Genomic DNA, 24406 nt, shown 5'->3' on the forward strand with positions numbered 1-24406 from the left:
ACGCTGCCGGAGCCCGATTTCTGTTCTTATCCTGAAGCAAAGTTCTTAACCCGAAGCACTATTTCTGGCTTCAATGAGTGTGTAACCTGAAGCGTATGTAACCTGAAGCATATGTAACCCGAGGTACCACTGTATAAACTTCAAAGAAACAAAGAAAACAGTGGTGGTGTCGTCACTCTTGCAACCTACCTTGTGACAAGGTTCAACCCCAATGTCATGCTTGCTATTTGAAGAGCAGCTATTTAGTTTAGCCTTCAAGCCCTAAAACAGCATAGCCTGCAACAGAGATGGGGAGCTGGTGGCCTTCCAAGTGATGTCAGACTCCAACTCCTAAAAGCTCCCGGGCATTTCATTCCACTTCTAATGTGTATACTACCTTTCTATATTACTACACACAAGGCAGTTTACAACTGAAGACAACAAAATAGATGGCCAAGCTCTCACACACAATAACAATCTGATCCAATAATAAAAGCCACAACAACTTTAAAATAAACAAGTTGCATCAAATAAAGCAATATTCAACAATCCATCAGACTGTAGTAGTAAACAGTAGAATTAAATATCAGCAAATAATAGTTAAACAGTTTACACTTAGCAATTACAGTAAGGAATTACAAATCAATAAAAATAACGGCAAGTCACAGTGCTTAAAATACCACAAAGTGCTTAAAATACCACAAACCATGCAAAAGGGTCAAATTGGGAAACAAGTACACACAACTTATAAAATTATTTTTGTATTATAAAAGTATTTGGTCAATAGCAAGGGATTATGGGAGTTGAAGTCTAACAACATCTGGAGGGCCACCAGTAAATTATCTCTGATAGCTTTCACAAACTCCTCTTGAAATCCTCTAGAGAAGACTATTTCATGGCTCTGTTGGAAAGTTTATGCTATCGCTGAAGCATTTTTGTAGTTGAAGAGGTTCTGGCTTCTACAGTATGCATAAGACGACTTTGCTATTAAGTATTAGGGTGTATGCTTTATGTTTCTCAACTGAGCCATTGTTTTGTGCTGGAAATCCAAGTGGAATAATATGAAAATACTTGGAAATGTCTGTGAGGGTGTGATGCAGAAGACAGGAAGTTCAAAGGGTACAAAAGTTTAATATTCTATTAATAGACAATCGTTTTGGTCCTTTGGTTGCTGACAAGTTTCAGGACTGTTGAACTGGCGGTAACATCTTCATGTTTGTTTTATTGAGCTTGTACATTTGGATCACCATTCTTACAATCGGCAATTGTACTTTTTCTTAATGTTACCGTTTCCTGTTTTTGTGTAGAACTCATTTGAAGAAAGTTTTCGAAACCATACTGCTTCTCAAAGGCCAGAAATGTTGACCTATAGTGTAAACCTGTTCCAAAATACCAAAAAAATTCTGTAGAACCCGATTTTGATTCTGTAGAACCAGATGTTGCTGGTCTACAACCCCAATCGTGCATGGCTATTGGCCATGTGGCTGCAGTTGATGATAGGGGACATAGAAGCCAACATCTAGGGATCAAGGTCCCTTCAGCCCCCCTAATAATATATTTGAGGGAGCCATGTCCTCCCAAAGTTGATGGATACTGCCATTCAAATGGTGTGTGTGTGCCACAATATGCGTTTGATTATGCGAGACAGGGCTTACCTGCCCCCCCCATGTTTTATTCAAGTTGGCACCCCTGGTAGGTGGAATCCAACAACTTCTAGAGGGCCACAGGTTCTCAACCCCTGCTGCATTTCCTGAAAAAAACCCAGCACACAAGGCTAGCAACATTAGGCTATACTTGACGGTTGTAATACACTACTCCAGTGTTTCCCAACCTTGTGCCTCCAGCTGTTTTTGAACTACAACTCCCATCATCCCTGACTAGCAAGACCAGTGGCAAGGGATGATGGGAATTGTAGTCCAAAAACAGCTGGAGGCACAAGGTTGGGAAACACTGCACTACTCTACCCCCAATTTTTCTGCAGCAAAATGGGTATAACAACACTAGGGCCTTCCTCTTAGCATGTTTCTCCCTTGCATCCTGAGTTCAAGTGTCTTCAAAGCCCATGACACCTTTGGTAAAGGCTGTTCTCCAATTGGAGCACTCGCAGGCAAGTGTTTCCCATTTCCCATGATAATGGTTACACTGCAAGTGAAATCAAAATCCTGCCAATATTTCCATCTGCTTACAGTTGAACGCTCGCAGGCAAGTGTTTCCCAATTGTTGGTGTTTATACTGCATTTTAAGGGGACACAGGTGGCGGTTCAAATCCCCGCGACGGTTCAAATCCCCATGACGGGGTGAGCTCCCGTTGCTCAGTCCCTGCTCCTGCCAACCTAGCAGTTCGAAAGCACCTCAAAGTGCAAGTAGATAAATAGGTACCGCTCCGGCGGGAAGGTAAACGGTGTTTCCGTGCGCTGCTTTGGTTCACCAGAAGCGGCTTAGTCATGCTGGCCACAGGACCCGGAAGCTGTATGCCGGCTCCCTCGGCCAATAAAGCGAGATGAGTGCCGCAACCCCAGAGTCGGCCACGACTGGACCTAATGGTCAGGGGTCCCTTTACCTTTACCTTTATACTGCATTTAAAAAATTTGCCTTGAGATAGTCTTGCACATAACATATAGCTGGTCTCTGCATTTCCAAAGCTGGACCTTTAAACCCAACTGTGTGTTCAAGGGACAAGTGAATCTGAATTAAGGAGCAGGTTCTGCTATTGGCCATGACTCCCCAACTAGCTTCACCTGATCCAGAAGCAGCAGCTCAGCTGGAAGGCAATCATAGGTTGGCATGGGAGAAAGCCACACCTGCCTATGAGCTTGGTCACCGTTTCTTGGTCTGACCTACAAGGTTGGTGCAAGGAAGGGAAGCTAAGAGCCACATAAGAGACCACAAGCTACTTGGAAGAAATCCACATTATAAATGCCTATAGCTCTTTGTCTTGCTCTGCATTTGCATCATTTCGCAGATCCTTTTGTGCACATTCTTTTCTCTCTCTCTTTCTCTCTTGTATACAGATTTTACATTCATATAAAAGGCGGGAGTGGGTGGGGACAATTCCTTTTTAGAACGTTCATTCCCTTAGGATGCAATTGGTATGTGGAAAATATTGATTTTCGTTTGCTTAGTGACTCTCAGCTTGTTTGGCCGTTTTTGGGAAAAGTGATTTTCCAGTGTCAGTACCAATCCACGGCTGATTGGTATATATACATTGTTTTTTTCCTTGAATTATTAGGTTTTTATTTAGGTGCAGCCAGAAGTATAACTGTATATATGAATGAGGCCAGAAACAATAGAAGCTGTAACCCTAGCCCAGCCACACTCAAATTGTTTATAACTGATAAGCTTGATTTCTTGCCCAGTTAGCATAATTTGAAGCTTGCATGCCTGTTAGACATCAACTGAAATTGAGCCTAGAGTATGACCCTTTTCCCCCTCCTAGTTATTCATATAACAATTAAGGGTCCTCCCTCCCTCTCTCATTGCAATGCCTTTTCAAAATAAATTCGCTTTTCTGTTTAATTTCTGATTCTATAAAACTCACAAGTGATTGGTACTGCTCATAAATTGCTTGCACCAGGAGCAAAAGGAGAAGCAAAGGTCAGTACTGCTGCACCAAACCAAAAACTCTCTGTGTGTAAAATCTAAGTCAGATCGAAAGGTATTTTAAAAGCAGCTAACTTTTATGAGGATACTCAAGTGTACTTCATTGAGTTAGAAATTCTAGCGTCTTCCCCACCTGGTACTAGAATTTTGGATTAGATTTCTTGCCGTCAGGCAGTTCCTTCAAATTATTTCATACAGAGCAACATTTTTGGATTTCCTCATAAAGCTATTTGCTGATTTTATTGCTTTTATAAAGGATACATTTACAGAATGTAGCACCTTCTCAGATTTATTTATTTTTTTAAAGCTAGCTGCTTTGTTTGTTTGTTTTAATCCAACAAAATGCATGGCCCATATATATATATATATATACACACACACACACACACACACATAACCTCAGGCATGTTGAATTTGGATAATGCACCCGGTGTTTGAACAGCAATTCCGAAGAGTTTCTGAAATCCCAGTGGGATGCTCTTTTGCAAATGTCACATTGCCGTCACATCAAGAAGTGTTATCTACATACAACAGCAGTTTATCAAGGGCACAATGTGACTAGCATTGTTCTTTTCCCCCGGAGGGGGCTGTTTTTTTACAAGACGGCATAGTTCTGATACGAAATCAGTGCTAAACATGGGTAGTTTTAGCAAGGAAAGGGAATTTTGCTCTCTTGAGAGTGCCTGGCATGATAGCACGTACAGCTTGTAATCTCACAACACTGGCAGAAAGATGTTTTGAACCTGACTCTAACCTACAGCCCACTTACGGTGGAACAGCTTCATTGAATGAAAGTATTCAGAAGTAAACGAGCTGTGAATCGCGGTTTGTGGTACCAAACCCTTCTCCCCACTGGTGACTTTCCCTCCAAAGCAGGAGACATTGCACACCCCCTCTCTAGTCCCTCACAAACGCTTTTCAGCAGAAAACTCTTTGAGATGGACAACGTTGACCTCCAATATAGCATATGAAGAGATCCATTTTCAAAGCCAGCAAGGGTTATGCCACCCATTTTGATTAGCTGGGTCACAAACAATGGTGGTTATGAGAATTTGTTGTGCAGGGGACCCTTTTCTCGCAAGACAATCCTGGAACACTTAAAATGCATTTTTAAACAAGACATTTGTTTTTAATGTCTCAATGAGTTTATCCTTCAGTTCAATAGATCATTGTCCGCATACTGCCACAGATATACGGTCTCTCTTTAAATTTCTTCCATAGCATATTGATCAGTAGGCTTCCATTCATAGCATACCGCAACTTCCTTAGAGTATGAGATGACACTTGTGCTCTTGGATAACCCTAATAAAAACTGGAGATTTACCTAAATCATGAAGAAGAAGAAAAGCGGGGAATAAATCTCACCAATGATCTGGGGTTAAAATAGGTGTAACTGAATCTTAAATCTTTCCCGGATGCCCTTAAAAGATTTACAATCCATTTACTTTCTTTGATATGCCTTTTTAAGGGGTGCTCACTATTTTACTTAACATACTGCCAGCTGTTCGACAGAGTATGTAATAGAGTTAATCATCTAAATGTCTAATGATTTTTCTGGTGTGAGAATGCTGAATCATAAAGACACTTTAATTGTGCCTTAGCCATATCCTTCTGTATCATAAAAGGCTATTGTTGGAAATAATAATTTTGATGCCCCACACTCTGCATTTCTGTTGCTAATACAAATGCAAGGATTTCATGAAAGCTGTATATATAAAAATCAAATGTATATTTTAAAAATCAAATTATTTCGATGGTCAAATTTTGGTTTTGTTTTCATTTTTAAAGCATGATTTAAAAGAAAACGAGAAATGTGGCTTTGCTGAATCCCGGCTTTCTCTTCCCGGTTTAGTAAATGGGATGACTAAATCACAGTCGCACCACTTCGGAGCAAACTGGGAAGAAGGAAAGTAGTTAAGCATCTTGCTGTGCGTGAGCAGTTAAGAGGGCAGGCAGGCACCGTGCACCTTGACCACCTATTATGAAGCTTTTTGCTGCAATGTCAAGTGAAAGCAAGTTAATTGGGTGAAGCTGTAGAGCATGTTAGGGGCATGGTAAAGGGATGCTGGCTGACAGCTGAATGTCAGCAGAAGCTACTCAAGTGTGGCTGAGAGACAGAGACCTGTCACAAAGTTCACGCGGGCTGCAGCGCAGTTAGGGAGCTGAAATGTGGTTCGGGCTCACTTTCTCCCTCATTGCATTCAAGCACCTTAAGATTTCACACTGTATGTGTCAACCCTTGTTCTCTAAGCTGTTTTCTCCTAACCCTTCTGAATTCAAATGATTGGACAAAAAGATGCTAATGTTTGGCAAAGTGAATGTAAATATAGTCTTTCCCCCCCCCTTCTCCCCCCGCTTTCCCTTTCCTCTTTCTGCCAGAGCACAGATCTGCATCAGGCTCCAGGTCTCTGACAAAAAAATTAGACTGCTGGAAATTCAGCAGATAGATGCACATCTCTTGCAAAGGGGTTCCCGAATTGGGCAATTAAAACGGTTTGGCTAATCGGTGCTTTTTGTCCGTCACAGGAGAACTTTTTTCTGTACAGGCCCTTCCAGCCTGTTACAAAGGCTGAGCGAGCGAGCTGTTGCTAGTCAATACAATCTCGTCCCTTTTTATTTCCTTTTAATTGATCCCCTCCCAGCCTCCACCGATTGAAGCAGAGGTAACAGTGGGGAAAACAGCCACCTGTAAAACTAGCTGTGGGGAGGTACGGACATTAGAAGGCCTCTCGCTTGGATTTAGGGCCAAGCTTCCGTTCACCCATAAAATGGGCACCCAGAAATATGGCCAGTAACACAAGCACAAGGCTTGGCCCGCAAGATTCAAATAGAAAGTGTAAAAAGGAAAGAGGAAAACAGAGTCGGCAGTCTTTCTGTCTCCGTGTTTAGAGCTGCATAAAGAGTCGAGCGTTGTGCTATGAAATGATAATGGCAGCACGTTGCATAAAAACTTGGGGGATGCTCAAGAGCATATAGTCATCGTTCTGCAAGAGAGAGCCACGGAGTTGTCTTTCTGCTTGTCTGCAAGAGCCCAGGGTCCATCTCCCGTAAGATCCTGAGAAGCAGCTCTGCTGTTCTGGATTGCAATATATATTGTCCCCAATGTAGAGTTGTCTACCTGGCCAACAGTTGAGGGATGCAAGGTAAAGGTAAAGGACCCCTGGACGGTTAAGTCCAGTCAAAGGCGACTATGGGGTTGCAGCACTCATCTCACTTTCAGGCCAAGGGAGCCGGTGTTTGTCCACAGACAGCCTTCTGGGTCATGTGGCCAGCAGGACTAAACCGCGTCTGGTGCAATGGGACACAGTGACAGAAACCAGAGCACACGGAAACGCTTGCCGATCAGAAGGTCGGCAGTTTGAATCCCTGTGACGGGGTGAGTTCCCGTTGCTCTATCCCAGCTCCTGCCAACCTAGCAGTTCAAAAGCATGTTAAAGTGCAAGTAGATAAATAGGTACTGCTCCGGCGGGAAGGTAAACGGCGTTTCCGTGCGCTGCTCTGGTTCACCAGATGCGGCTTAGTCATGCTGGCCACATGAACCGGAAGCTGTACGCCAGCTCCCTTGGCCAGTAAAGCGAGATGAGCGCTGCAACCCCAGAGTCGTCCGCGACTGGACTTAACTGTCAGGGGTCCTTTACCTTTATCTTTTTAAGGCCATCAGAGCTCATCCTAAATCTGGATGGGAAAACAAGGTGGTAGCAGAGCAGTCTGTGAAGAAACTGCAGACACCCTGTTTTACTGATCACAGTACAAACTTGACCTTGGGGGATGTTGGTTCTCTACCTACAAGATAGTTGTTGAATCCTAAAAAAACTGGGTACCACTGTATTGCCGTATACAGATTAGTAAAAAGGACGTTGCCTTGGGGGCTGGCTGAAATGAGCAGAGAGAAACCAGGAATTCTTCTCCTGCCCAAATATTGATCTGAGCTGTAGTAGGATGTGGACCTTTTAAGACCCCCAGAAGTTCTTTTTTTAGCCAGGCTCGGGCAAACTTGCATAGCATCTCTAGTCTCTAAGGTGCTGCAACATGGAGCCACCCTCTTGGACAGAACCCATCAGTAAATACAGTCGTCTCAGCGAATATGCACATAGACACACGTTTCCGGTTCAAACGATCTGTTGGTGCTCCTGCACAGAGACTCTTAAGTTCCAATTCTGTAATGTTGCCAACTAAGGGATAGAGAGCAATGATATTGAGAGAAAAAACACCATCTGATGCACATAGACACATGGTTATAGTAAAAAAAACCTATATTATTTTGAGTTATTCCAATGTAAGTTATACTTTCAGGGCTATGTGTGTGTTTTCTTCATTTGTTTTAAATGCATACAGCAGTTCTGGATCAAAACAGTTTGTATGAATAGCGGCGAAAGCTTTTCCTCCACCTGTCAAGGCTACAGGAGCAATCAGATTTCCATTCCATTTGTTGGATGTTATTCTACCTCAGTTTCCTAGGAGGTGCAGCCTGGGCCTGAGAACTGAAGCAGACCAGCCTCCCCTCCTTCCACCACCGCCAAACATTGAAGCCTTTTCCTGTAACAGTCTATTGACTAGCTGCCAATCATTAAGTTTCATACTTTTTGTGTGCAACTCTCTGAGGGAACCTGATTTCTACCCCCTTGCTTGGGATTTTGAGGTTGTTTTATTTTCAAAAAAAGAATCGGCTGAGTTTTGAGGGAAATAAAATGGGAGAAATGATTATGATATTTAACCAGAATGATAAGCGAGTTCATGCGGAAAATGACACTGACAAATATGCAAAACAACCTGTCCTTTACCCATTGACTGCACCTATTTAAAATGACAAATTGTCCTTGGTTTTTGGAGCGGAATTTTAAAACAAAGCACATTTTCACATAGCATCAGGATTTCTCTCTTTGGAGTAAACCAGGAAATCCAAATTTTACATTCTTGCAGCGGCATCCTGTCTAAACATTTAGATAATTAAAACTTGCTAATTGGAATAACAGATGTTCAAATATGTGAAGTCAGTGTTGCCTTTGCAATAAACTTATCGATTTTAACTTGGCTACAATATGCTGTGTGCAGTTGGACCAAAATATACTCGCAGCAAAGATTGCAAGTTTAATTTCTGTCTAACTCGAACTTCACAATCCAAAATCCTTTGTAGAATTGAGTGTACAACTGCTTTTTAAATATCTCTTTGGGGTAGCCATTTGAACTTGCAGCCATACTGGTGGTTCTTAAAGGTCCGCCTTTCCAGCCTGCTACAAGATAGCTTGTGTTGTATCAGGAAATCAAAGAGCCAACATCAAAGGAAATTGCTGAACTAGGTGTTAGATGCAGCCCATTGATTTTTCCTCCTTCTTCTCCCCAGTAGCAGTAATGGGAATGGGAGGGGGAAGCGCTCAAAAACCCGATGCGCACAGTAGCAAAATTCCAAATATTCCCTTCCACTTCATTACTGCAGCCTGTATTTTGGTGCTCATACAATTCACCAAATGCATCCCATGGCATTTTGATGCCGTTGGTTAAAGTAGCACATGTCCCAAATGCAGATTGATTTTTTAAAAAACTTTTATTGATAAATACAATACTTACAAACCAGAACACCAAACAAACTTATTATACATAGATACATACACCTCTCAACTTAGATTACAAAAAAGAAAACAAACATAAGCAAACTAAACATACAGACATAAATTTTGACTCCCTCCACGTATATGTGGCTTCCTTTGTTTCTTTTCTTCTTTTCGCTGTGTTGTCAATATTATTTTTGACTATGTCATCTTATGCCCATTTATTCTTAATTTGTTACTCTATAAGTTTCATTCATTGCATAGTGATATATTAATACCAGAACAATGTTTTTTGATGTATTCCTTCCCGCAAGTCCACTCCTCTATCAGTTTTTGGTCGGATTGGCCTCTTACCACTGCTGTAAGTCTTGCTGATTCTATATATTCACAAAATCTTATTTGCCATTCCCTTATTGAGGGAGTGCAGATCGAATTTTAGATGCAGTTGTGTTTGCTAGTTTTGGCGGTGGTTGTATGTGATACTTGTTCTAAAGGTACTCATTCTTCCTATACATTCTTCAGACTGATTCAAACTGCACCTCTTTGCTCTCTTACCCAGGATTAAGTCGATGGGACGTAGTTCTGAGTAAGAAATGTGTAGGATTATGGTACCCGAATACTTTTATCTGCTTCATTTGCTCTGATCAATGAAAAATGTAGCTAAAATTTTGTAGATGTTACTGAACATGAGCAAGCTAATATTCCTTCAGGACTGTATCCTATTTGGATGGAATGTAGTTGCTGACCATGTTAAATTTATTCCAGACAGAGAATGAGACAAAAATTTAAACTGGGAAAGGTCAGGGGCAAGTACAATTCAGCATTATCAAACAATATTTTTTTTTAAAAAAAGAAATGAAGTGAAAAAACTATTCTAGACTTTATGTACAGTGCGAAAAACCACCTGTTCGGATTTGTAGCTGATTGTGGCAATTTAGCAATTTTCAGTCTTAATGATAGCAGTGCAGCAGAGATACAGGAATGAGAGAATCAAAACCTTTACTAGAGCATTCAAATGTGAAAATAAGGGTAGTCGAAATATTAGGCGAAACAAATAATGTTTTCAAAAATTATTGTTAACTATTGCAATCCACCATAGTGTGCTTGTTGAAATTAATGGGGCTTAAAACTACTTTAAACCGTGCATTGGGTTGTACTAATATGCCGTAGAATTTGAGCATGCTGTTTCTTAATTGGCCTATGGCTAATGTGTATGTATTTTAATTATGATTCCCCCCCCCCCTTTTTCTTTTTGCCTTACAGGAGCCGCAAAACACTTTAAGCATCCCTAGATCTTCAAGATCCTTAACCCAGCTGGACCAGAGTTGCATCCCAGACTTTTTGCCACTCAAGGCAGAGTCAGATTACGATCCATCTTTTGCCTTGGTACACAACAGACCTAATTCTCAGATTTCCTCATATTCCTCAACCCTGAATTTCATACCCACCACCAAACGAGCAATGCAAAATGGATGTTAAGATCTGATATTTTTTTGTAAGCAGCTATATATAAATACATGTGTGTAATTAATTAAAAACCCTCGCTTATTTGGACGTTTTGAGCCTTCGAATTGCACTTATTTCTCTATGCATTTCCGTGGCATTAATTTTGCATTATTCATCGCGGGGGGGTTTCACGGGTTGTTCCTATGTTCCTGCGCTCCCAGCATACTGAAAAAGAGTTCGTTAAAATATATATATATATATATATATATATATATATATATATATATATATAATGAAAAGTTTTATTTATCACAGTAGTAGCTCATTTTTATGTAATATATTTTTAAATGTTAAAGAATGACACATTTTGGGTAATTTTCCTCTGACTTTTTTAAAAAAAGAAATCAATAAGCCATTTTAGTCTCTATCTATCAAAGTTGTTTCATACTTGTCTATTTTAAAACAGGGCTGCAATACTTTAATAGGATTGAGAGAGCTATTTGAAATGTATGCCAATGATTCCTGTCATTTCATGGCAGCCCTGCTATGGTTCAGTGAGCCCCCTCTCCTCTCTTGTCAGCTCAACTGAAGACAAGCATTTAGTTGCAAACTTTAAGCAGGTTGTGCAAAACAGAAATGATGGGACTGCTTCTCTTTCTGCACAATAATGTCACTCCTGGTCAATGTGAGAAGGTCAGGTTGCTCCTTGTAAACCTACATGATACTACTTGCCCATTTGAACAAGTTAAGTTAAGTGTGGAATCCGGTCCCTGCAGGCATTGCAAACTCATCCTTTTATCAAGTCCGTGTTTGATAAGAAAGTAGAAACAATTGTACGGGGAGGAATTTCTCCCTCTCCCTCTCTCTCTTTTTTAGATGATATGTTTATGTACTTTTTATAAGGGCAGTTCCCAAACCAGGATTGCAGGTAATAAATTTAGTTTAAGCTGCAGAGACTTTAAAGGAATGGCCGTTTTGACCTTCAAAATAGACTCCTTTTGTTGTTGTTGTTGTTGGTAGTAGGACCCAAGAGTGACGCCCATCTTTGATGCTGACAGAATTTAAAGCAAGGCCATTGCCCTGCATTTTCTGCCTTGTAGCACACAAAAGTAAAATTGTATGTCAGGCCGAGATGTCGGGGAGCTGACAAGAAGCCCCAGTGACATTTCAGCTGGAAAGAGCAAGTGTCTTGCAACCAAGTGGTCAAATATCAAATAATAGGTCAAGCAGGAAGGAGCTGAGTTCTAACCACAAAGAGGTTTCTGGTAACTTACTTGACAAGCTTTTGGGCGCTTTGTGGCTTGACAAAGTGATGTTCTGTTGGGTATCGCTAGACAGACCGTTCTTTATCGCCTTCAGAAGATCAGACATTGACATTGATTAAACTCTTTAACCCTTAAAGGTTAAATCCTGGCTGTATGCGTCATTGTGAGTAAAGAACAAAAGAAAATTTGTAATATATACCATTTGTTATGGTATTAATCACCCCAACTCCCCAGTGCCATTAACATTTGATGTGTAATGTAGTTTTTGACAGCGATATTGAATGCAAAATCTATATGTTAGATTGCTTCTCATTATGGATCAGGGGTACATTAGAAAAATAACAATGTGCTTTATGGAATTTGTAATTTCTCGTGCTTTGATAAGAGCAGTGATTTGATTCCACAGGTCCTGACTAGTAACATTTGTCTTTGTTCTTTTGCCCTAGAAGATAAAATCTGCATATGTAATACACCTACCGTTATAAGTAAAATCATGCAAATTTCCAAGAAATGTACTCCAAAGCCACTTTGTAGAACTCTGAAAAATTTCAAGTATTTTTCATCCCTAGTTTACAAAGTGGTCGCACACGTACAATTGCAGATGTACTTGTTTTCAAATGAACCAGTAAAAAAAAGAAAAAGGCTCTCTCTTCATGGTGTGTTTTCTCTATGAGGCAAAGTTCTATTCTGCTTCTCTTCCTCCTAGTCGTTGCCGTTGCTACACACATACTGAAAATATTGTACATTGATCTCAAACGTGGATCACTTGCTTTTATCCACACGCAGAGCTTTCCTTTCTTTGTGCTGTACCCTTGTTGCTTGTTTAAAGTGAGCTCAAAGGCAAAGATCTGAGTCCATTAAAAGCCACCACAAAGATTTTAAAACCATATGGCCAGAAGTTTGCTTGTTTACAATGCATGACTTTGCACTACCATCTCCACCACTCCCCCCCAAAAAGCCCTCCAAACATTGGTTGTGGTGATGTTCAGTTTTAAACTTTGCTTGTCACAACAGTAACACAATGCAATTTATAGTTTTTAAAAGGGTCGTGCAGTAATGAGTTAAGCATTGCTGCCTTTGGGAAATCAGAACATTTCTGGTTTGCATTTCCCTACTCAGCAGAAGAGCCGCAACTGGAAGTTTGTAAGTGATGTATAGGAACGGCTGTTTTGCAAGGAGGTTAGCATGAATATTATAGAATAGATAGGGGTTGATGGATCAGTCCTTTACCAGTCAATACCAATTTCACATACGGTCATTCACAAGTCTCATTTCCGAGTGTGTGTGATGCAAATCTAGCAGATGAAAAATAGAAAGGAGGTTTTTAAAAATAGCAACTGAAATTAACAATAAAATATTATATTAATCCTAATTTAAATGAGTGGATTAATATACAGTGGTACCTCGGGTTAAGAACTTAATTCGTTCTGGAGGTCTGGAGCCAGTGTGGTGTAGTGGTTAAGAGCGGTAGTCTCGTAATCTGGTGAACCGGGTTTGCTTTCCCGTTCCTCCACATGCAGCTGCTGGGTGACCTTGGGCTAGTCACACTTCTCTGAAGTCTCTCAGCCTCACTCACCTCACAGAGTGTTTATTGTGGGGGAGGAAGGGAAAGGAGAATGTTAGCCGCTTTGAGACTCCTTAAAGGGAGTGAAAGGTGGGATATCAAATCCAAACTTCTTCTTCTTCTTCTTCTTAACCTGAAACTGTTCTTAACCTGAAGCACCACTTTAGCTAATGGGGCCTCCCGCTGCCACCGCAGCACAATTTCTGTTCTCATCCTGAAGCAAAGTTCTTAACCCGAGGTAATATTTATGGGTTAGCGGAGTCTGTAACCTGAAGCGTATGTAACCTGAAGTGTATGTAACCCGAGGTACCACTGTACATCATCCGTATGTCCAAAATATATACAGTCGTACCTCGGAAGTCGAATGCAATCTGTTCCGGAAGTCCGTTCGACTTCCAAAACGTTCAGAAACCAAGGCGTGGCTTCCAATTGGCCAGTCGCAAGGCTTTTTCGAGTCACAAGGCGTTAGACTTCCGAGGTAAAACACTATCTAAATGAGGATTATAAACCATGCATTCAAACATAGAAAAGGCAGTAAGATCGGGCTCTCTCGGAAAGTCGTGGAATCTCCTTCAATCAGTGGCGTAGCGTGGGGGGTGCAGGGGGGCTGGCTGCACCGGGCGCAACATCTGGGGCGCGCGCACACTAATCTAGTGGAAGAGACTCAAGTGCTAAAATCCATGGGTTAGGGGGCGCAAATTACTTGCCTTGCCCCAGGTGCTGACAACCCACGCTACGCCACTGCCTTCAATGAAGGGTTTTAGCTGAGATTCCTGCATTGCAGGGAGTTGAATCTAGATGACAATTGCTGTTGCTTCCTACTCTACAGTTCTATAATTCTATGATGTTCAGACCACTGAGTGGTGAAAGGTTGTCCTTGGAGCAAACGTAAGTCTCTTTGCCACCATAAGGATTTACAGAATCCACTTTTGTTGTCTGTCTGTTAGTCCCCACACTACAGAGATACAATTTAAGAGGGTGTGAACACCCTCAAATATCAAGGATTCCTCCAAAGCAAAGTTAATACAAACAATATACCCACAACATCTTTTTGTTGTTGTTGAATCCATTTCAGTTTTAAACCTAAAGAACACTCTATATAGATGCAACTTTGCATTTCCATTGATCTGCTTAAAATAAAATGCACATGAAAGTTCGTATTTAAATAGATATGTTATCTGAATGTATGCATTACTACGAATGTGTATTTGATCCTAAAATATGCATTTTGAAGCATTTCGGTGTATGTTTTGAGCTGAGAACTGTACCATAGCCATCAAAATGCAAGATCCGAAGGATAATAACATTCCAATCCACATATTAGTCTGGGATGTGCGAATCGGTTTCATTTGCGTAGGAATTCACAAAAATCACACTCTTTGAGCACGCAGATATGTAAGACAGATTACACATCAACACAATCAGAGCTGCTTAGGTGGAAGGAACAGAAAACTGGGAGACATGAAGGAAAACCTGGTTATGCTTTGAAGAAACGGTTTGCAACTAGTGCTGGAAGAAGCTGCCAGAATAGGAATCATGGGTCATATTACTGCATTTTCCAAAGAAACAGAGAAGATCCTCAGACTAGGGGTTCTTCCATGGTCCCACCCTTTCTTCTCGCTGCAATGGTTTTATGACTAAATGATGGATGAGGGTCTGTGAGCCTCGTATTCCTCCCTGTCACTAGATATCCACGTGAGATACACCTGCTACCTGTGAACTCGTGTAAAACTCGTACTTTTCTGTGGCTTGATCTCCCCCATGCAGGCTATAATTTTTATATTTATTTATTTTGCAGACTTTACCGCCAACGTATTTAAATAATCACTGCGACTTTATGGACCTAAGGGTACCTTAGCATAGTGAAATGATTGTGCCTGTCATAGTAGATACTTTCCTTTATTTATATAAGATATTTATTAAAGTTTTCAATTTTATACAAACAAAGAGAAAAATGCAAAAAAATAAAAAATATTAAAAACACATAAAGTTCACAACTTATTTTTCAATAACATATTTCCCTGACTTCCTCATACCTCCCCTTCTTGTTTTCTAGTTCAAATTATTTATTCAGCAAATCCTTATCTCATAACATTACAGCTAAATAACACTTCTTGAAACTTAAACTTTTACTTATAAAAAACCATTTTTTCATAACCTTTTATACCATTACAGCTAGAAACCACTTAATTTCAATCCAACATCATTCAACATTCCTTAATATTGCAGTATTTCTGTAAATAGTCCTTAAATTTCTTCCAATCTTCTTCTGCCGACTCTTCTCCCTGGTCGCGGATTCTGCCAGTCATTTCTGCCAATCCCATGCAGTCAATCAACTTCATCTGCCATTCTTCCAGAGTGGGTAAATCTTGCGTCTTCCAATACTTTGCAATGAGTATTCTTGCTGCTGTTGTAGCGTACATAAAAAAAGTTCTATCTTTTTTTAACACCAACTGGCCAGCCATGCCCAAGAGAAAGGCCTCTGGTTTCTTCACAAAGGTATATTTAAATACCTTTTTCAATTCATTATAAATCATTTCCCAGAAAGCCTTAATCTTAGGGCACGTCCACCAAAGGTGAAAAAATGTACCCATAGTAGATACTTTCCTGACGCTACATAGGAGGGGCATTTGTGCAACGAACCACAGTAGATTTTTGGAGCTCTCTAACCATGCAATCAATCAGAAAACAAATATGTAAACTCCCCACCCAGACTCCCTTTCGGCGGCTGCCTTGGCTTGTTATCCACCCGACCTCAAGCCATCTCAAAGCAATGGCAACTCAGCAACGGGTCCTTAATCCAATGACCAACCTCAAAAGCATCAGAGATGCAAACTGCAGGAAAAGGCTGTATAGGTGTTCCATGTGTGATCCGATGAAAATGTGGATCCCAGCACTGCAGGATACAGCAGAACAAAAACACAGCCATTTCCCACCCTTCCTGGCCAATTGGGTGAAGGCCGCTGTCCCTAATAATCTGCCTCCACTCCCCAGGACCTGCAAAACTACCAGTGCCGGATTTATGTATAAGCTAAACAAGCTATAGGTTAGGGCCCCACTCTCTAGAGGGCCCCCAAAAAATTTAAAGGGGGAAAACCTCAATGTACATTTCCAAAATATAAGATAAAAAACAAATAAAACCTACATACAGCGACAGTGTTTTGTTTTGTGTAGGCTCCTATTATGTGTGAATGGCTTTCGATACCTAATAGGTAAAGGGTAAAGAGACCCCTGAGCATTAGGTCCAGTCACGGATGACTCTGGGGTTGCGGCGCTCATCTCGCTTTTTTGGCCAAGGGAGTCGGCGTACAACTTCTGGGTCATGTGGCCATCATGACTAAGCCGCTTCTGGCGAACCAGAGCAGCGCACGGAAACGCTGTTTACCTTCCTGCTGGAGCGGTTCCTATTTATCAACTTGCCTATTTATTTACTTGCACTTTGACACACTTTCAAACTGCTAGGTTGGCAGGAGCAGGGACCGAGCAATGGGAGCTCACCCTGTCGCGGGGACTCGAACCGCCAACCTTCTGATCGGCAAGTCCTAGGCTTTGTGGTTAAACCCACAGCGCCACCCACGTCCCAGTAGATACCTATTAGGTCCATAAATTACCATATAGCATGTATTCAGCACAAAAAACAGCGGCAATCTGTTATAGGTTTGATGAGGTCCTAAGCTACTGAAGGTAATGGGGCCCTTTATATGTCTAGGACAGCTATATAAAGGGCCCCATTACCTTCAGTAGCTTAGGACCTCATCAAACCTCAATCCAGCCCTGAAAACTACCCCCATCCAGCCACAGGATGCCTGGGTAACTCGGTTCTGTTTTTAAGGACTCTTTCCGTCTTCCAGTGTTGGTCGGGAACTGCTGGAAACAGCTTGCCAATAGCATGATGAACAGCCATCAAGGGGATTGATCTGAAAATATTTTCAGTTTGCATTTTGGGAAAGTTTCTTTCCCTTTTCTTCCTCGGTTGTTTTTATATAGCTGTAAATGCTGCTCCTAACAGTTGAGTTCTTCTACGCGCCTATTCGGAAGGTAAGTGGCATTGAGTTCAGAGGGGCTTCCTCTCAGAATCTCACGATGGTTTTGCACAATACCAATGTCCTAACTAATAATCATGTTTACTTGTTTGTACTAAAGTCCTCTCTAATGCTGGCGAAGAGCAATATACCATTTTGCTGTCTCGCTCCTTAAATATTAGACTGAAAATGGCTTGTTTTTGTTTTAAGAGCACTTGTTAACTGATGGTCTATTATTCTATACCACTCTTTTATTGTCCTGGGTCAACTAGGACAGCTGATTCTAATATGTCAGTGGAACAGCATACTGTAGTCATTAGGAATATCTGTGCACTCGGTGCAAGCCTTTGTGACATTGAGTTATAACTTGGACGGAAATATTCATCGGATATTTTTTTTTTGGCAAGAAAAGCATTCCAGGGTATTTTTTATATTGTTGTTGTGACAGTAATGCATCTTATGTATTCCATCATCCAAAAATGTGTTACTGGGGGAGGTGGGAATGCATAAGGTGAAACAGAGCAGATTTAGAAACATCACCTGATGTGAAAAAGCCAATAAACCTCCCCCCCCCCATTCCAGTGGACATTTTGTTCTCTTCTGCCGTTGACTCACTCAAGTTTACATCTCCTTCTGCACTTCATATATTAGTTTGAAATGCATCTGTTTTTAGAAGGGTGGACATATTTGGGGAAACTATTCATGATCGAGATTTTTGAAACAAACAGATTCGTTGTGTATTAAAAACAAGGATGGATATTGTACTTGCAGTGAAATCCTTTGCCAGGCTGCTAAGGTTTGCAAGCTATGTTCGATGGAGCATACTCTGAAGCAAGTCTCTCATATAAGTTGACTGAACGATTGAACATATGATTAACAACTGAAAATAAAAGCTATGGTGTTACTTCAGAATATGTTTTTTGTCGCTCATTCTGATGAGGTATGTAGTTAATAGTTGTTGTTTTTTGTAAGATGGATAATATGACCCATATCTTTTGTTGAAGATGGAAGTCTGTGGGTTTGAGCAAAGTATATGGACTGCAAGAAGATCAAGCCTATCCATTCTGAAGGAAATCAGCACTGAGTGTTCACTGGAAGGACAGATCCTGAAGCTGAGGCTCCAGTACTTTGGCCACCTCATGAGAAGAGAAGACTCCCTGGAAAAGACCCTGATGTTGGGAAAGATGGAGGGCACAAGGAGAAGGGGACGACAGAGGACGAGATGGTTGGACGGTGTTCTTGAAGCTACCAACATGCGTTTGACCAAACTGCGGGAGGCAGTGGAAGACAGGAGTGCCTGGCATGCAGCTAGACTGGTGACTGGGAGTGGCCACCGAGACCATATAACACTGGTCGTGAAATACCTACATTGGCTTCCAGTACATTTCCGAGCACAATTCAAAGTGTTGGTGCTGACCTTTAAAGCCCTAAACCGCCTCATCCCAGTATATCTGAAGGAACGTCTCCACCCCCATCCTTCAGCCCGGATACTGAGGTCCAGCTCCGAGGGCCACTGGTGGTTCCTTCACTGCAAGAAGTGAGGTTACAGAGAACCAGGCAGAGGGCCTTCTCGGTAGTGGCGCCCGCCTTGTGGAACACCCTCAAAGAAATAAACAACTAGATGACATTTAGAAGACATCTGAAGCCCTCTTTAGAGAAGTTTTTAATGACTGATGCTTTAATGTATTTTTAATTAGTTGTTGGAAGCCGCCCAGAGTGGCTGGGGAAACCCAGCCAGATGGGCGGAGTAGAAATAATTATATTATTATTATTATTATTATTATTATTATTATTATTATTATTATTATTATTTTCTCAAGGCATGTTCAAGCCTCTTTCATAGAATGCCGCTTGTGCCTCACTGCTTCATCAAGTGTTTTTCTCTGGAGTTTTCTTGATAAAATGCTGGTTTTTGTACTATAGTGGTGTAACCAACAATGACAAAGTATCTCATCTTTACATTTCTATAATAATTATAATAGAGTGGATAAGCCAACTCATAGACTGTAATAATATTACTTAGAAAGAAAAGAGGTGAGGCAAATAATTCCCAGGAACTGAGAACATGAGGGAGAAATCTTGAAATACTTACTCTGATTTGTATACCATGCATATTTTCACTGGAGGAAAAAATCTCTCTTCCCCGCACCCCCAGCAGCATTGATTCCACCATAGTATTTTCTGAGTATTTATGCAATTTGGGGGCTGCGCATGTATACTTGACTGATTGGTTAGCCACCACACTGGGAAAGGTAGTGAGATCAATGAACATTACTATTGGGATATTAGATTTGTTGGGATTCCAAACAAATTACTTAAAACCTAAGGGAGAACACCCTGACTGATCTGGTTTTAGACTGTCACTAAGAGTAAATTTTAAAAGGAGGTGATGAATAAGACCTTTCAAGAAAAGCCCGGGCTGATCTGTTTGCTATAAATTAAGATCAAAAGCTGCCACTTTGCTACATAAGTAAAGTTAAATAGCCAAGTTAGCAGATCTAATTTTGCAAAGAGAATTGGTGTGCGTTTTTCCCCGACAGTCCCCAGCGAGCCGATGATCCCGTCCAAGCTAAGAAAGGATAAAGGTTCACGATCCATGTAATGCCACTCTCTATAAAGGAAATGAGTCGCCTTCTGCTGCTTACTTTTTTCCAGAGAGGGCCAGCCAAACCCAAAAGCCTGTTCCTGTTTCAACCAAAGTGTTTCACTTTCACATATACACACACAGCAGGACTCCCTGAAGGGTACAGATTAAACAGTTGGGGTTATTTGAAAAAGTGTCTGAAGTCTTCCTCCTAGCCAGAAAGAATTGCACTGTAAAAGATATATAATTTGAAAGGGGAGGAGTTTCTCCTTTTTGGTGCTGGACTCCAAAAAAAATAAGATTCTTTTAATAACTGGAATGGTTCCTACCATTGTCTGCTAGACTGCAAGAACCTCCGTATAAAGTTCACCAAGTTAGGTCCAGTTCACCACGTGAACTATTTGACTACAAACTTATTTCTTTTCAATAGCTGCCAGTCATTTTGCACATCAAAAGAGGCAGACGTTTTAAACCTAAATTTGGGTAAGTGGTGTCATAAACAAACCCCCGATAGAAGACCTGTGGAGGGAATGAGAATTACTTTTCTTTTCTGAGAATAAGTTAAGAAACCCAGCCATTTTCCTTGGGAGGCTGAAGGTGGAAATTTCAGAAAGTTCCACATCCTTCCATCTGTAGCCGACTTATTACACCCCCCCCCCTTATACTGTCCATTCTTCCTTCAATTTCATCTAGTCTGTCTTCTCTTTGTACCATAACAGGTCAACTAAACACCTCTACTGTGCTTAAATGAAACGAACACAATGTATTTCATGTCTATATTACGAATCTGCACCACCTTGAGGTCTCAAAGTCCTTAAAAAATACTTTAAAAGCAATGACAAACCAACAATTAAAACTCATAACAGACTACAGTGGTACCTCGGGTTACATACGCTTCAGGTTACATACGCTTCAGGTTACAGACTCCGCTAACCCAGAAGTAGTGCTTCAGGTTAAGAACTTTGCTTCAGGATGAGAACAGAAATCGTGCTCCGGTGGCGCAGCAGCAGCGGGAGGCCCCATTAGCTAAAGTGGTGCTTCAGATTAAGAACAGTTTCGGGTTAAGAACAGACCTCTGGAACGAATTAAGTACTTAACTTGAGGTACCACTGTATATTGAACCCTTGCCTTACACCTTTGCAATTTTGTTTATGTTTTTTTTAATAAGCAGAAGAACAAAAAACCTGTAAGGAGAAGACGACCTACGCCATATGTGTAATCAACGGGTCACTCTTATTAAAAACAACATCTATGCAAGGGTTGCCATATTTCAAAAAGTGAAAATCTGGAAATGAAAGTTCGCCAAAAACTACAGTTCAGGCATAGGTTGCCATATGACCAGATTTTCCCAGGCATTTCAGAGATTTTTCTGCCTGGACACTGTTTCCGACCGCCAAATCCCGGTCATGTCCCAGAAATTTCAGACGTATGGGAGCCCTAAGCTATGCACGTACCTATGCCGTTTTTTAAGGAGCCGTGATCACATTAAACAGCTAAATTCCTGCTCTGGAAATCCAGTCTGTTTCAAGGAAGTCTGACAGTCGAGGCCAAATTTAGGAAGGACAAAAGGGTGTGATTGCCTCGGATGCAACACAGAATGGAAGAGATATATAAATATAAAATGGCTGCAGAAGTGGGTTTAATCCTTGTAGACACTGAATTTTGATTCTTTTAACCAGAGCAATGCATCTTTTTACTATAAAGGGCCATGTTTTCCTGCTCCCTTCTGGCCAAAATATTACAGCTCCAAGTTTAGCACCAACCAATCTCAATTTGATCTGATTATTTCATGTTTTAGATTCACAAGTTCTACTTGTGCTTAATTGAGCTTACTCCCAGGTTAATGTGCCCAGGGGAATGATTCCTATGGAGTTGTTTTAGGCCTGTAGCCACAACGGGGGTGGTGAGGTGGTGGTTGTGGGAAACAGATCTGCTTTCCTTTTTTAAAAAATGATTGATTGGTTGATTTACTATTTTACTTTTACAGGTAGAATAGTAAGGAAAAGCGGACAGTATTTTTCCTAAGTTACCAGTTAAAAAAAAGCCTGCTCCTACTTTTCAATGTTTCCATCCATTGGCAAATTCACTGAGATTTTAAAACGTTATAGAATTCCCCCCCCCAAAAGCATTCATTAATAATAATTTATTTGCATTAAAACTATTCATTTTATACATTTAAAAAATATATATTTGTAAACATAATATTTAACTTCTGCCTGCCCTTTCCTCACAAGAAAGCCAAGACTGCAAGGCTCCTACTTTCCTAGGAGTAATAAGTTGTATTTGTGTCGGTAGTGTTTATATCCTTTAAACCAGGCTTCTTCAACCTCAGCCCTCCAGATCTTTTTGGCCTACAACTCCCAAGATACCTAGCTACCAGGACCAGTGGTCAGGGATTATGGGAATTGTAGTCTCAAAGCATCTGGAGGGCTGAGGTTGAGGAAGCCTGCTTTAAACCAATGTTCCCCAACCTTGGGCCTCCAGCTGTTTTTGGACTACAATTCCCATCATCCTTGACCACTGGTCTTGCTAGCGAGGGATGATGGGAGTTGTAGTCCAAAAACAGCTGGAGGCCCAAGGTTGGGGAGCACTGCTTTAAACCATCCAAATTGCTGAACATTGCAAACATAAATTATCAGTCCGTATCTGTTAAACCTTTATTGGCATCACATACAACAAAACACAAATTACTATGCCTCCCACACTGAACTTTAGAACTCAGGAACACCTAATGCAATAGAAAGGGAGCAGTAAATTCAGAAGAGGGCGGCTTTCTCACAAGGCACATCTTGTGATGTGGGCTACTGGCTTAGACAAAGCAGGATTTGAGACCCAAAGCCCTATGCTGTTACCATACCCTCCAAGTGTCCCTATTTTCCAGGGACAGTCCTGGAATTACCAAAGCTGTCCCAGTTTCTGATTTGAACCCAGAACATCCCTGTTTCCCTTTTCCCTCCCCTCTGGTACCAGAGGCAGTACAAAAGAACATGCGTGACTGATTCAATTTGTCTCTGTCCACAGCAACATTGTCTCTCCACAAGTGGTGTTTTCTGGAATCTTCTCCAACTTACACCATCCCCAAACTTGCACAAACACTATTCCTGATTTGGCTAAGTTCCTGGAATTCATAATTACTCCACCTATTTTCATGGGTTGTAACAACTTTGAGAGGAGGGGAAATCATCTGTAGATATCTGGACCACGAGCTCAGCTGCAGATGCCACAACAATCTAGGAATCTCTCATGCTTTTTGAACCTCCACCAATTCTGTTCCACCTCACTACATTATATGTGGTAGATATGAAATAGTAAGCACCGCCTCACTCCCAGTGTGATACAGAAGCGCCGTGAAATTAATCACGGGATATTTTTATCTCTTCTCATTGTCAAGATTAGGAAAGTTTTTATTAAAAGGAGAAGCTGGTTTTTGGTTTCAATCTGTTACCGCTGTTGGCTTAACGGAATATCTCCTCAGTTGTGGACCAGTTGTCTCCAGACGTAAGTGATGTACAAGACTAAGGTGATTTAAGTATAAGGATAAAAGTGGAATTTATAGAAACTGCTGATGTTTGGAAAATGAAAGAGCTGATAATAGCAATTAATAACCGTGCAATCTGCTACTCCTGTTCTGTGAGACTTTTAAAACGCATTTAAAAGGGGAGAAAGATTAAAATACATATTGATTGACCAATGGGGAAAAGGTAAAGTTTAAAAGCAAGGCATTGACCACTATGTATTATATTAATTAAAGCCTTCTCCTCATGGTGAATAAACAAGAACAGATAACTTGTAGCTTCAAGTTCCTGAATTGATTCCAGATTGATTGCTCTTCAGAGGTCTAACGACAAGCAAGCTGGAAATCTGCCTCCGGAAAGGTTCTCGCAACAGTTGAGTCAAAGACGAAGAAGGTGTGGGTGTCAGGTTCCCTAAAATCTACCTGTCCCAGGGCTTTTGAAGCTGGGATGCTGCTGAGCACACACCTTAGTGTTCTTAGCCTGCCACAGACAGATAGCCACACCCTGCACTCTCTTTGATATACAGTGGTAGGTAAAAGGTAAAGGTACCCCTGCCCGTATGGGCCAGTCTTGACAGACTCTAGGGTTGTGCGCCCATCTCACTCAAGAGGCCGGGGGCCAGCGCTGTCTGGAGACACTTCCGGGTCACGTGGCCAGCGTGACATCGCTGCTCTGGCGAGCCAGAGCCGCACACGGAAACGCCGTTTACCTTCCCGCTAGTAAGCGGTCCCTATTTATCTACTTGCACCCAGGAGTGCTTTCGAACTGCTAGGTTGGCAGGCGCTGGGACCGAACGACGGGAGCGCACCCCGCCGCGGGGATTCGAACCGCCGACCTTTCGATCAGCAAGCCCTAGGCGCTGAGGCTTTTACCCACAGCGCCACA

General features: G+C 41.4%; 1 protein-coding gene across 7 annotated transcripts in view; it reads left to right on the top strand.

Moving 5' to 3' along the window:
- CCDC171 (coiled-coil domain containing 171) overlaps positions 1 to 10679 on the top strand; it is a 207451-nt gene extending 196772 nt beyond the window's left edge. For all 7 annotated transcript variants that reach the window (XM_077921218.1, XM_077921217.1, XM_077921222.1 and 4 more), the window contains one exon: positions 10389 to 10679. In XM_077921218.1, the coding sequence (XP_077777344.1) occupies positions 10389 to 10604 (216 nt within the window). In that variant the 3' untranslated portion in view covers positions 10605 to 10679. The remainder of the gene's footprint in view (positions 1 to 10388) is intronic.
- Positions 10680 to 24406: the final 13727 nt, after the last annotated feature.

This window comes from Podarcis muralis, chromosome 17 (genome assembly GCF_964188315.1).
Source record: "Podarcis muralis chromosome 17, rPodMur119.hap1.1, whole genome shotgun sequence".
Taxonomy (NCBI): Eukaryota; Metazoa; Chordata; class Lepidosauria; order Squamata; family Lacertidae; genus Podarcis; species Podarcis muralis.